This window comes from Hydra vulgaris, chromosome 09, assembly GCF_038396675.1.
Source record: "Hydra vulgaris chromosome 09, alternate assembly HydraT2T_AEP".
Taxonomy (NCBI): domain Eukaryota; kingdom Metazoa; phylum Cnidaria; class Hydrozoa; order Anthoathecata; family Hydridae; genus Hydra; species Hydra vulgaris.
In genome coordinates, this window is record NC_088928.1 from 55516026 (window position 1) to 55531415 (window position 15390).

Below are 15390 nucleotides of genomic sequence, written 5' to 3' on the forward strand. Positions count from 1 at the left end.
TGAAAATAAATAATATAAAGTATTGTAATGTTACAACATTAATAGTTCACAGAGGAGGGAAAGTGCAGGCAAATTTAGATTTATCCCCTCCCCATTATTTACCAAAATTTTTCTAAATGCATATTTTGGTTACATTATTGAAAAGTATTTTACTTGCAATAATTTGTTGCAAATTTTCCTAATTAAATTAAAGCTCAGAAATTAGTTTTTAATAAATTTAATAATAGTAATGTCATTGTTGGTCATAGGGGTGGGGTGGTTAAGGGGTGGATGGTGTATGTATTATCTAAGATTTTTTTTTTTAATTATTATTTTACTAACTTTGAGCGCTTTATATTTATAAAATCTGTTATTCCACCTCTCTTGTATGGTTCAGATTTTGTCCCCTCACCTAAAGACAAGAACTGTTTGCTAAGAACTTTTCATCAATATTATCTCTTGATTCCACTAGTTGCATTCTATCTGATATAGCCAACAAATAGGTTGATCCATTGCTTGACATTTGTATCACTCCAGCTTCTGTATCTAAAGTGATTTCCTGCTTCAACTCTTCTACAGCTTGTGGTCTAGACAACATACCTGTTATTGTCTTGTAGAAGTGTTTTCCAGAGCTGTTGTCTATACTTTCAAAGCTATTTAACAAGTGCTTATCAGAGTCTTGTTTTCCAGCCTGCTGGAAAGCTACATCTGTTATCCCTATTTTCAAAAATTCTGGAGTGTGATCTGACTCATCTAACTACCGTCCCATAAGTCTTCTTCCTATCATAAGCAAGGTTTTTAAATCTTTATTTAACAAGCACTTAATCTCTCATCTCAAATCTAATAACTTACTTTCTGATCATCAATATGGATATCGATCTTCTTGTTCTACAGCTGATTTGCAAACAGTAATAACCTATAGGTTTTATCGTGCATTAGATAGCTAATGTCAAGAGTGATAGCCTTAGCTTAGAGAGGCTAAGTCTATCGCTCTTGACATTTCTAAAGCTTTTGATAAAGTTTGGCATGCTTGTCTTCTCCATAAGCTTTCTTTTTATAGTGTATCAGGTAACATTTTTAAAATTGTTGAATCCTTCCTTTACAATCCTAGTATAAAAGTTGTTCTCGATGGACATCACTCTTTTTCATATCCTGTAACTTTTGGGATTCTTCAAAGTCCTATCCTTGGCCCTATACTCTTTCTAATTTACATCAACAATCTTCCGGATATTCTCACATCTAAGGTGGCATTGTTTGCTGATGGTGCTACCATTTATTCTTGCCTTGGTAAGAAGCTAACATGATCTGACTGTTTGGAGGGGGCATTTGAGCTTGAAAAGGATCTCACTTCTGCTACAGCATGGGGCTCACAGTGGCTGGTGAACTTTATTTTAGATAAAACCCAGTTTTTTTCAGCCAATTGTTATCGCAATAATTTGGATCTTTCTTTATCTATGAATGGTAATGTACTTGATGAGTCATCTACCCTTCATCTTCTGGGATTAACTCTTACTTCAGATCTTTCTTAGATATATATTAAATTGATTGCAATATTAGCATCTGCTAAGGTTGCATCTCTTTATCGTTCTCGCCATTTTCTTACTTCGGATTCTATTCTTTATCTCTATAAATCTCAAATCCGGCCTTGTATGGAATACTGTTGCCATATTCAGGGCGTATCTTCCAATGATGCCCATTCTCTTTTAGACAAGGTGCAAAAATGCATTGTAAACATAGTTGGACCTGCTCTTGCAGCCAACCTCCAACCATTATCACATTATTGTAATGTTGCTTCTCTTTCTCTTTTCTACAAGTACTATAATAGGCACTGCTCTAGTTAGCATCTCTTGTTCCATCTACTAAAATTCATTCTTCTGTTACTTGCATTCAATTAAGTCTCATCCTTTTTCTGTGACTGTTCCGAAATGCCCCAAAAACTCTTGTTTATCTAGTTTTTTTCCTCGAACACCAGTTCTTTGGAATTCGCCTTCTTTATCTTGGTTTCCTGATTCATATAATTTGCAATCTTTTAAGTCCTCTGTCAATTGCTATCTTGCTCTATCAATTTCATCTTTTCTCTTCCGGTAACTTCCAATTCTAATAGTGGTTGCTGTAGCCTTATTGGAAGCTAAGATGTTAAGAAAAAAAATAATTAATTTTCATTATAGTGAAAAAGTATAAAAGTATAACTCAAGAAAAGGGCTGCTTCAGACAGCATAAACTTTTAAACACACTAAACTATGAATGTTTGGCTTGTTGGATATATTCTCTCAACGGGCCGAGTCAGTTGCCAACAAGTGGTGTTGCTCTATATAGAGTTTTTTATGAAATGATAGTCAAAAAGTCAAAAATTTCAATATCCTGCAACACAGTTACAGATGAAGTTGTGATTTTCTGGTTCAAGGCTAACACTTCTACTATCCCAAAGCCTCATCTAGTAGCTAAATTAATTAGTATTTACCAGAAGCATTGTTAAAGTGTCTAAGCACAAGAATAGAAAATCTGCTCCTCGACATAGCTATGAAAAAAAATTCACCACTAAGATGAATAGACTCTTTAACATTGCCTATGATGAATGGGATTGTTACATCAAGATAAGTAAAGATAAAAAATTTCTGATAGACCAGCGAGGTCCCTAAAAGTGTCAATGACATCGGAAGGCTTAATATATAAGTAAGCAGTTGTTTAATATAGAAAATGCAAGCTTAAAGAAAAAAGGCATCAGGAACAACTTAAAGAAAGTAAAGTTTTATCTACATAACCATTAACAGATTTAGATTACTCTTTGGATAAAAATTCTGACTGTTACATTTCAATTCAAACACTAAAACCCTTCACTTCACCAACTGAATAACAACTGTTGCTAAAAATAAAATTAAACTTCAGTTATAGTATTAAAGTGAAGATCTAGCAGTTCTACCATTATTTAGCTATAAAACTTCTGTTAAAAAAAAAAGGAAATTGTAAATGCCTTACAAAAAAAACCATTACCAGGTGACAAGAGAAAACTTGCTCCAAACAATATTTTTACTTTTTCTAAACTCTTTATAGCTAATTTTGTTAGTCAATGAATTTGTTTGACTCTATTAATCTACCAACAGAATTCTTAACATTGTCTCCCGAAACTTGGGCTATTTATAATGACTACAAGGCTGTGTGTAAGAGAGTTTGTGCCATGAAAGTGGTAAATGACTGTGCAGAACGGGCAGTTAAATTGGCCTATGACTTAGCAATAATAAGCAATAATCATCCCAAAAACAGCAGTTAAAAAAACTAAAGAAATGTTTAAAAGTAAGCAGCTTTTTTTAATATTTAGAATAGTCTTTTTTTAACCCCCCCCCCTCCACCACCACCCCAATTTACCCATGTTATATACATTCATATACTTATCTTCACCCTAATAAGTAAAGCTGATGCAGTAACATTGACAATAGTTGATTTCAATTTTTTTCAGAAACATGCCATTTTAGTCAAAAATGAGTCTCAGAAGGGGTTAAAAAGCAGGTCCATATCCTGGCATCCCTAGACTGGGTCTGAGAATGGGCTACTGCTATATATATTCATATAATTGTCTTTACCCTAATAAGTAAAAATAATGCATGTAACTTAAAATGATACTAGTTCATTTTAATACATTTCAGAAAGATGTCATTGTAGACAAAAAAAAAGGGCTTACAAAGCATGTTCGGGGGACCACTTCTCATCATCAGTTTGTAAAAAAAATTTAACTGTATACTTTTGTATTTAAATGCCTTGACATCCTTGAATTCTTAACATCAAACAAGGAATGTTTTAAAATAAGCAGCTTTTTTTAACATGTATGTTTAGTTAAACATAGTTCTGCAGTTGGGGAAGGGTTTTCATATTGCTATTTATTATTTAAACATTACATTATGGAAGAGTTGAGGCAATTGTTTGACAACCGTTTCCAGTTGTAAAGTAATTGATTTTGTATGAAAAAATTTTGCATGATATATTTAGTATTTAGTAAGATAGTTTATTTTTATATTTAAATTGAATAATGTTTTAGTCATTTTGATGGAGTACGTTCTTTATGCTTTCATCCATATGAAGCTGCATTAATTACTGGCTCTGAAGATCATACCTTAAAACTTTGGTCATTACAAAAAAATATTCAAGGAAAGAGGTAGGATGTTTTACTGTTAAAAAATCGTATCTATTAAAACATTTATAAAAAATCTTTTACCGTAAATTGTTTTCATTTATTAAACCTAAGCATAAAAATTAGTACATGAATTTTATACTTGAATTTTATTAAATTTAATTTTTTATTTTGATTTTCTCATTTGTTGTTAGTTTTGTAGTATTTAACTTTTACATTTAGAGGCAATATATCAGACTTGGAACCTGTTTATACTTTCAGAGGTCATAGGTAACTTATAAAATTTTACATACTAATGTTTTAATGCATCTATGTTTTAATGTATTTATGTTATTTACAATAAACTATAAGTTCACAGTAGTGCAATAATAAAAATAAATATAGAATTTTTGCAAAAGATGTTATAACTTGCTTCATCAGGTTTTAATTATCCTATAATTCTGCCAAAAAGAAGCATTAATAGTTTTGCAATTATGTATTTTAATGAATTTGTTTTTGTATTGACTGCTTCTAGTTTGAATTTGTTCCATTTTAAAATAGTAGAGTTTGTAAAGAATTATTACTTTGCAAAATAAAGTTTACCAGATTTGTTTGGTGACACCAATTTTAATTCTAGCACTTAATTGATTGGAATTTCCAGTAAAATATCCGAACAACAACAGTCTCTTATCTAAATATTGTTTGTAGTTTACATGACACTTTTTTTTCTAACAAATTGCAGTTATGTGCTGATTTAGTTAAAACCAGATTTTCGTCAATAAATACCTGATATTAAACTGTAATGTAAAACATAAACTTTTAACATTTTTAGTACATTTTTAGCCAGTATTTTTAGTACATTTTTAGCCAGTATTATGCCTTTATTTATGTTTGATGAAAGTGCAGTCTGCAATATTGAGCCATTAGTAAATATATTTAGAATTTAGAAATGTTATTATGTAAATATTTTATGAAATGTTTATTTTGGATTGTTTCAATTTTTATTTTAATATCAAATAATTAAATTTGATATTACATTTTTTTTAATATATTATATCAACTTATTTATTTCTTTTCTCAACATTTGTATAAACGAATTAAAATATTTTAGCTTTTTTAATTATTATCATTTTCTAAATTTTTTATTATTTTCTTAAGGTTGTAATTGCAGCTTTGCAAATAATGCTTTTTTTATTTTTTAAAAAGTTGGTAACAAATAAAAATATTACTTATTGTAAAAATACAAACTTTAGTTAACTACTTTTCCAGTAATTTTGTTGTGACAAGCAAAGATTAAGGGGCAAATTATGTGATCACATAATTGCAAGAGGCAAATTATGTGATCACAAATCACAACAGGCCAAAGTCATTAAGTGATTTCTAAAGTATATTATTTGAAGCAATCGCAATTACTGACTTTTACATTTCTGGGTAAAAGTTTTTATGAAAAAAAGTTTCACCATGTTTTATGACAATATTGATACAAAATAACTCAATCATATACAGAGACATTGTGTTAGGATAAGCGAGGTAGAAAAAGTATAGATAACCCTGAGTCTACAATAGGATTGAGATCCAGTGCATTTATTGTAGGGTTGAGAAATTTGCAGAAAATTTGTTAAAAGGATGTGTTTTTATTTTTATAATATATATCAATGAAATAATTTGGTTGGACTAATATTACCTTTTTCCATCAGGTTGAATGAAGTCTATTTACAAGTGACTTTTCCTCACCACTATCAACAAGAAATGCTTATTTTTAAAAAAAATTTATTTTTATAAGCTTTTTTTCTTGATTAATGTAGTAATGTATTTTTATATATCTCATTTCTACTTTTTTAATCTTGACCTTTAGCAATAAATATTTTTATTCTGTATTTGTATTACCTAAATTAACATCTGTTTTATACAAGTAATATTTAGAATATTTAGATTAGTTATGAGTCTTAGTGAATTTTGATAGTTTTGTTTGAGTACGTTTGTTGCAAAAAGTTTTGCGATTTGGCAAGTTTGAGTTAATTTGCCCCCTGAAAAATTTATATTGTAGCGCTTTCACTTGCCTTGAAAAAGCAATGAAACAAAGTCTAACACATATTTTGTGCACATTTTTGATAGTCTTAAAACAAGTTTACATGCAATTTAATTTTTATTTTAAAAAAATGAAAAGGAGGAAAGAAAACTGAAAAAAAAAGTTGCGATAAAAAAAGCTAATAAAAACAAATTTTTTTAAGAAAAAACCTATTTGTAAATAGTGCTTATATCTAACATGATTATTATTCAAACTTTTGTGCAGTTATTATAATCTTTGCTGTTTGTGGTTTAAAAAAAAACAAATCTTATCAACTCTTTGTGTTTAAAGATGACAAAATCAAGTAAACTTTATGTAGAAATAATTAAAGAAACTAATTTGATATTTTATCGTTTTTTAGAAAACCACAAAAGCACAACTTAATAGACTAGAATGTTTTTTTTTGTTTTTTTTTAATCAGAACATTCAGAATGTTTTTTTCACTGTTTTTATTTTTTTATTGCTCCTTTTAATTGCTGCTTTAATTTTATTTGTTTATCAACTAATTTATTAAGGAAATAGCCTAGCGGCTTTTTATTTTATTATCGACTGAAATAGATAGAACAAAGAAAGAGTGTACATTAACTGAAATAGGTAGGACATGCAGGTAGTGTATATACATTGACTGACTCAGTAGGTAGAACATATAAGGAGTACCACTACATCCAATGAGGATTTTTGTTTAGGCACGCAATCTATCAATTAAAGCTTTTTTTAAACTTTTTTGGTCTTTGATATTTTTTTTTTTTTTAAAACATACTACATTTTATCAGAAAAATCAATATAAAATTATATAAATTATTGGTACTTATTTTATTAGATTTTTTAACTTGAACTAAAATTAATTTTTTATAAATAATAGAATTATTAATAGTTATTATTTTTTTACCAGTGATGGTGTATTGTGCTGCACAATAAATAGCAATGGCACCGTTTGCTATAGTAGTGGATTAGATTTTAAAATACAATGCTGGAATTTGCCATCTTTAAATATTGATTTGTTTGGACCATATGGTAATCTATTTTATTTATTTAAAAAAAAAATTTCACATGATTGTTTCTATTATTATTTATTTTTATTTTTTTATCTATTTTTATTATGATTATTTGTAGCATATCATTTCTATTCAGAGACTATATATACACATACTTTTTAAATATATACACATAGACTTTTTAGATGTTTTATTAAATGGACTTTAGTTTAAGGTTTTAATCAAAATGTTTTGCAAAACAGATCAGATTCATAAACCAGATTCATTTGTTTAGCAAACGAAAATGATCCAGTCCTGTAAAGTTGAACTATGAAATTAAAATGTTTTCTGGTACTACATAAAGTGACCAGTATGAGTTTTTGCTTTTTGTTCATAAGCAATTTTTCATCAATTTTTGTTTTATTGATTACTTTTGGTTTTAGCTGTCAAATAAGCTGGTCAGACCAACAGTATAAAACAACATTATAAAAAGCTACTTCTGCTCATTATTTTTATAATCACAATGACAAACACAATATAAAGTTGAAAGAGATTACAAGTTTTTGGTTGATGGAGGCAACAGGAGGGAATTTTTTTTATCCAGATTTTTTGTTTATTAGTTCCTTCATTTTTTAAGATTTTAGGCTAAGTGATATCTTTTTTATGATTTCAACATCTTTGGTTTTCATTTGTTCTCATTAAAAGTTCAAAGTTTTACTTTTTTTCGAGCCAAAATTTATTTTTGTTTCTGATGTCTGGCTTCAATTTCACCATTTATTTTATGATCTGCATCTGATATTTTTAGAATTATTTATAAATGGATTTTATCAAACATAAATGGATCCTGGAAGCATTAGGACCCAAATCTTTAATTACTGATTCTATTTGATTATTTATAATTTATCATTTTATTATCTTTGTTATTATTATTGTTGTTTTAATCACACAAAAAAAATATTTCTATATAAATACCATCTTAATAAATATTTAGTTATAATCAAATTTATAAAAAAAGAGGCAGGCAAACCTTTTTTTCTTTTTTTCAAATGTAAAATGATAATAAAACAAATAATCAATGAACAAACAATTTTCTTTTTAGAGTGTCAAAAAAAAAAGTTTTATTTCGAATATAGCCTTACTCTTTTTTGTTGTTGTTGTTGTCTTTTTTTTAATTGATATGAAAGAAAATTTAAAACCTTGTCTTTTCTGGGTATTTCTGGGTAGTTCGACTTTAATTACAAGCTTTTAATGGTAAATATTTTTTTTTTCTTTATATAAAAGAGGGCATGAGTGTTAAGTGTGGCGCAATAGTTGATTTAATGCATTTCACTTGTTGGGTATCTTGAGTATATTTACATTAAAGCAAATTTAGTTTTAAAATCTTTTAGAGTTTAGGGATGAGGTAATTTAACTTGTATGTGTTCAAAAATCTATCAATATCAATATTTATTTGCAACTTGCATATTTAAACACTTTTTTTTAACAAAGGAATATACAGGTTTGTGTAGGTTGAGCCAATTCTTTTCTATTAAAAAAAATACACTTATACTTGAATCAAATTTTTTTCAAAACATTTATACTAAAATCTAAAGTTTTTTGGGTAACATCTTTAGTTAGCTCTTCATACTTAAAATATATACCTTCTTTTCTTTAAAAAGAAACAGTGAAGTATTAGGCAAAACAGATATTTTTTGTTTACAAAAAAAAATTTCACATTTCCTAAATCTTTCCATATAAAAAAAAGTATTAAGTATTTACATTGATAAAGTATTTAAAATTTTTTTTTAAGCCTGTCAAAAGAAATTTGTCAGTTGAATGTAAAATAAAATGAATAGAAGGGCTTAAAAATATGTTTACAATAGAAGTATTTGAATTCTTAATTCTACATTATTTTCATTTGTAGAAGCATTATTTTTATGAATTTGGTTTTATTTATTTCATTCATACAATTTTTTTTAAATATCTATATTCTATATAAATAAATTTATAGAAAATATTTTTTATTTTAAGTTTTAGGTTTATAAGAATGGATCGACATCACTCGTTTTTTATCACTTAAAATAAATTTTTAAATTTTTTTTCTCTCCATGGAAATATAGTTATAAAATACTACTTGAAATGAACATTTTTGATTGAATTATTATGTTTTAATGAAAATCTTTTCTTAATCTTAACTAAAAAAAAAACATCTCATTTTTCTTAACCTTATGAACTGATTTTATTTAATAGTTACTTTTTTTTCATTTTTTTTTTTATTACAGTCATTTAGTTTTACAAATAAAAAATTTTTATTTTGTTTTATTTTGTTAGTAGAGTTATTTTAAACAATTAATCAAAAGCAAAGATTTTTTGTCATGAATACCATTAATGCTTTTCAATATTAGCAAATATTTTTCTTCTTTACTTGCTCTTAATCTCTTATGAATTTAAACTGATAAAAAGAAATTCAAACTGCTTTGAAATAAAGTTAATGATCTGTTGTTAGTGGGATTTAAATTCCTTCAATAAGCATATTAATGTTTTACTGTATATCTAGACACTTTGTAACAGCTTATTTTTATTTTATTAATATTTATATATGTATTGTAATATGTTCATATTATATACATATATTTTTTATTGTATCTATCTATCTATATATATATATATATATATATATATATATATATATATATATATATATATATATATATATATATATATATATATATGTTTGTATCTATGTATGTATTTATGTATGCATATATGTAAATAAATATATATATTTATATATGTGTGTGTATGTGTATAGATAAATATAGTTAGATGGATTTATTGTATATTACATTAGATACTATTTTTATTAATATCTACATTAGATCCAAATGTTCTTGGAGATGCTTTAATCGGTCATTCAGATTCTGTATGGGATTTAGCATATCACATAGATACTGATTTTTTGTTATCGTGTTCAGCCGACGGAACTTGTAAGTTATGGAATCCATCAATTAAATCTCCATTATTAGAAACTTACAAATCACCTGGTAAGAAAATTGTGTGTGTGTATATATATATATATATATATATATATATATATATATATATATATATATATATATATATATATATATATATATATATATATATATATATATATGTATGTATATATATGTATATATATGTATATATATATATGTATGTATATGTGTATATATATATATATATATATATATGTATATATATATGTATATATATATATATATATATATATATATATATATATATATATATATATATATATATATATTTGTACTTAAATCTCTGGAGACTAATTTCCTACCTGAATTCTGCATTATTCTTTTTGTACTTATATTATATACTTACTGTTGTGAACTTATTATTTGTAAGTAGTTCAATTTTCTACCAGGAGTAATACCTGGAGCCTTATTTCTTGGTATATTTACCTAGTATAATTGTTTCCCTTTTTTTAGAGTTAGGCACACCAACATCAGTTAGTTTTGTGTGTACAGATACTGGTCAGGTTGCTGCTTCATATACCTCTGAAAGTTGTGTTGTATATGATATAGAAACAGCTAAACCAGTTGTAACTTTCAGTCCAGAAAAAACATATGGTATTTTTCTTTTCTTTTAAAGACAACATGAATAATAATTTTTTAAAGCAAAATTTATGTAAAAACATTGTAAAAACTATTGCTAGAAATTTGTTTAATAACTTACAAAAATACATTTATATTGTATTTTTTAATTTTTTTTTAAAGTTCATTTAAATATTTTTAAAAGTTATTATAAATATCTAGGTTTATCTCAAATTAATAAAGTGATTAGTCATCCAACACACCCAATTTTAATAACGGCTCATGAAGATAGACATGTTAGATTCTTTGATTTATCTTCTGGTAATTATATTATTTGTGTATATGTATAATTTATCAATTGAAAACTTTGTCCAACAGCACTATGTATTATAATTATAATGTTCATATGTTGTTTTTTTTTTAAACTATTTTTTAGTTGATATTAATACAGACTTAAAATATATACCTCTTTTTTTTTAAATAGGATTTCTCAATAACTTTTTAGTAGGACCTAACTCAGCCATATATATAATACACAAAATATTAATTAAAACTTGAACAATTCATTATTAATTATTAAAGAATTATTTTTATATTGATATTTTAGATATTTATATATTATTTTACTGTTTATTTAAAGGTTTTGTGCAACCAATATTTAGATCTTTATATTAAATTGATTTGCTATTTTTGCTGAATCTGTAACAGAAAATCTTTCTAAATAGTTTTAAAGCACTATTAACAAATATATTTTTTAATGTGGAGTTTAATAGAGATTCTGCATAATGTCAAAAAGTTATTAAATTTGTTGAATAAAAATTCTAAAATCTTGCTATATCAAAGCTATATGGAGTAAATGGTTTTTATTGTATTTAAAGATAGCTGATGACCATAGAGTAATAACCTTGATAGAAAATGTAAAATAACTGAGCACATAATGCCTCACAAGCACTTCAACTTGTGTGTGTATTCTCTAGATCTGGTTAGGATCTGGATGCGGTATTATCAGAGATATTTTCATTCAGAAAATAATTTTAGTTCTAGTTTTTATTCAGTTCAATTTTCAAACAAGAGAATTAATTTTTAAGTCTTCAAACATCAATAAATGTCTTTATCTCCAGAAGTTTTCTAACCTTAAAGTAAGTGCTTTTCCATCTTGTTGAATTGTCTCTGATCACAGTCTTACCACTTTTTTTAATAATATTTTTCAATGCCACAAGTTTGCAATTTTTTCCCACTAATCCATCTATCTTTTAAAGTAATCCCTGATTTTTATCATCCTATATAGGTTTAACAACTAATTGTATTCCATGTACAAGACATCCCAATCTTCTAAATGCCAAGTTTTTGACTCTCAAATCAACTTGTTCCCACTCTTGACTACTTGCCATATTTTCATGTTCTTCCGGATCTGCTTTATGCTTTTCACTAATCTTATTTTCTAATTCACCATCAAGTTCAACTTGAGCTTTCATTCCTAATAATTTTATGTCTTTGACTTTCTTTGCTCCATTGTCCGAAATTACGAACAATATTTCTTTTAAATAATTGTTCTAATATTTTAAGCATTTTTCAAGACAATCAGTAGTTTGTTCATCTGTATGGGGATGTTTCACAAGATACAAGTTAAGTAGACCATGTATTAGTTTTTCCTCTTTGTTGCAAAAAAAATATCACTTGTTCTATCAATCAAAACTCAATTTCACATGGCTTTGACACATGACTTATCTTTTAAGTTGTATACTGTAACTGCTCCTTCATGTTCAAAAAGCTTTTGTTCATTTAAATTAAGAAACCACACTAATTTATTTGAATGTTGAAAACAATAAACAAAGAATAAATTGATTGTGCTCAAACTCAATGTTGTAATGTATGTAATGATAACAACATGATAATATTTACAACAAGTGTATTATAATGTTCATGTTAAAATTATAAAATAAGTAATACAACTCACTAAAAAAGGTCTGCTACTGCAAAACCTTTATTTTTTTAATTATTAAAAAAAAAATTATAGTTATAATTCGTTAGATCTAGGCTAATATTTTTTTATAATTTACAGTGTTTTGAGCATTATTAGTTATATTATACTTCATATATAGTTAAAAAGTCATTTGTTAGTGATGTTTGTTAAAAATTGTTTTTTTTTACAATATAAAAGTTTTTGCTTGAGTATATTTCTTACAAATATTAATTATATCTATTTTAAATATTGTTTCATTATGTTAATGTTATAATAAAACTTTAATTTTTTTTATTTGTTTGAGTTATATTGTGAGGAATTAAGACATTTTCTTTCAAGAAGATTCGCTATAGCACAACCACGCTTTTAAATATTAAAAAAGATCATTTATTAGTGATAGTATCATTCATTAGTAAATATTAAAAAATTTTTATTCAAATTAAAAAAAAGACTACTTGACATTAGCATGTATAACTAGGTTTTTTATTAAATTTTCATGAGTATTTCTTATCATTTTCATTGTTTATTTTTTATTTTAAATGAACTTTGCAAATTTAAAACTATAAGTCACAAAATGTGTGTTTCAGTTGAAAAAAAAGTATTGCAGACTAGTTATAGATAGATATAAACACAAAATGAGTTAAATGTAAATAATAAATGAATGAACCAAAAAGAGTGAATGAATACTATTTTTTTTTTTAAATCATTAAAATTCTATGGTTCAATCAATACAAAATTTAATGTATTGAATCTTTGTTCAATTATACAAGTGTTGAATGGAGAATAATGAATGTTTTTAGATTTTACATTTATTTACGGATTTTAGTATACACTACCTGTATTCAATGTTATTTTAAAAAATGTTATACTTGTGTATACATATAATATTTTTTTATGATGTATTTTAAATAAAATTTATACCCTGCATTCATCCTAAAGATGTTTTACAAAACAAGGAGAAAAAGATTTTTCTTTTGAATAATAAACTCTGTTTATTCAACATTTTTGTAGATTTTTTTGCATATTTTATATATAAATACACCAAAATTTTTACACATCAACCTTTTCAATACGCCAACCTTTTGAGTTCAGGTCTGCGCTTGATATATTTTTTATTTTTTTATAAATTCATCAACCCAATGCCATAAAGGCCACTATATGGATTACCAGGCTACTATTGAGGAGCTTCTCCTTTTAAACCTTCTTATCTGCAAATCAAAAGCCTTGGTAAAAACAATATCATGCAGAAAAATCTTGTTAAGTACAAGGATGTATTTAGGTTTGATATACAACTATCTGCACTTTAATTTTATAAAGCTTACAAAATCAGATTTTAGTGCTAATTTATTTTTATTTTTTTCACAGTTTGATAGTACACATTTTCTTATCAATATAACTTTAGTAGCTCTTTCTTAGCGGTACTACTCTCATAGCAGTATAAGCTGATCCTAAAATTTTTGTGATGTTACAAAACCTTTTGGATTTACTTGAATCTAATAATGAATTTATAAAATTGGGATTTATTAGAAAGTTATGGAATATTTTAATTAAACAGTTGTATCTCTCAACTTGTTGCTCAAGTTATACAAATTTTTGTTACGTTGTTATGTAAAGTTTGTAAAAATAAAATAAATCTAGCTTTTTCTTTTACTGCCAGTTTTTCTTTCAACAGGATAATCAGGAAGCTAAAGCTACCTTTTTACTATATTATTACTGCTGTAAATAGTGTGTCATTTTATTGGAATAAGAATGAGCAGGGACTTTAATACATAAATTAACTAAGGGTTAGTGTTTGCTAACAAATACAGAGATTTTTGTTTTTTATGGAAAGTAAATAGTTCCATTTCAGTGTTCATTTAATGTTGTATTAGAAATACTGAACACTATTTTTAGTTTAAGTAAGTTCTAAAATGTTGTACAAATGAAATTCTTATGAATAAATGTATCAAAGAGTTTTTTCAATTTCTTTTTTTCTTTTTTTTTTTTAAATTATAAATAGTTATTTTAATGATTAAAATTATTGTTATTTTTTTTTTTTTAGGAAAAGAAGTCCATAGCATGGTAGCACATTTAGATGCTGTAACCAGCTTATCAATAGACCCTAGTGGCTTATATATTCTTTCTGGAAGTAAGTGTTCTGTTTCTTCTATATATTTCTTATTCTCTTCCAATAATTTTTTCAATACAATTTTTCTTTTTTAGGTCATGATGGTTCCATTAGGTTATGGAGCATGGAAAACAAAACCTGTATTCAAGAAATTACTGCCCATCGCAAAAAGTTTGATGAAGCAGTCTTTGATGTTGCATTCCATCCGTCACAGCCATATATTGCTTCTGCTGGAGCAGATGCATTGGCTAAAGTCTTTGTATAAGTATAGAGTGTGATAAATATTTTGGCTATTACACAAGAGGAGAATTTGTGATTTACAATCACAAAAACTATAATTTCAGTTACGCTTTATACATAACATGTTAGGTGATCGTTTCTACTCTCTGAAACTCGATAAAAGCCTGTGGCACATTTGATTTGGAAGAAGACACTCTTATAATGAAAATATTTTTATAATAAAGAAAATGTCTTCTTTTCTTTATAAAGTGTCGTAGCAACATTTTGTAAAAAGTTTTTAGATTTTCTTTTGACATTTTTATTTTGAAATGAAAACACAAAATTTATTATATCATTGTCTGGTGAAGATCTTTGGAAAGAATAAATTAATATGATAATGTAA

General features: G+C 26.1%; 1 protein-coding gene across 1 annotated transcript in view; it reads left to right on the plus strand.

Annotated features, from left to right (window-relative positions):
• The window catches only part of LOC100198667 (striatin-3-like), a 38258-nt gene extending 23225 nt beyond the window's left edge, over positions 1-15033 (plus strand). Inside the window, 8 exon segments of the mRNA NM_001309659.1 lie at positions 4010-4126; positions 4325-4372; positions 7042-7163; positions 9982-10146; positions 10594-10734; positions 10921-11019; positions 14703-14789; positions 14864-15033. Coding sequence (NP_001296588.1) covers positions 4010-4126; positions 4325-4372; positions 7042-7163; positions 9982-10146; positions 10594-10734; positions 10921-11019; positions 14703-14789; positions 14864-15033 — 949 coding nt within the window.
• Positions 15034-15390: the final 357 nt, after the last annotated feature.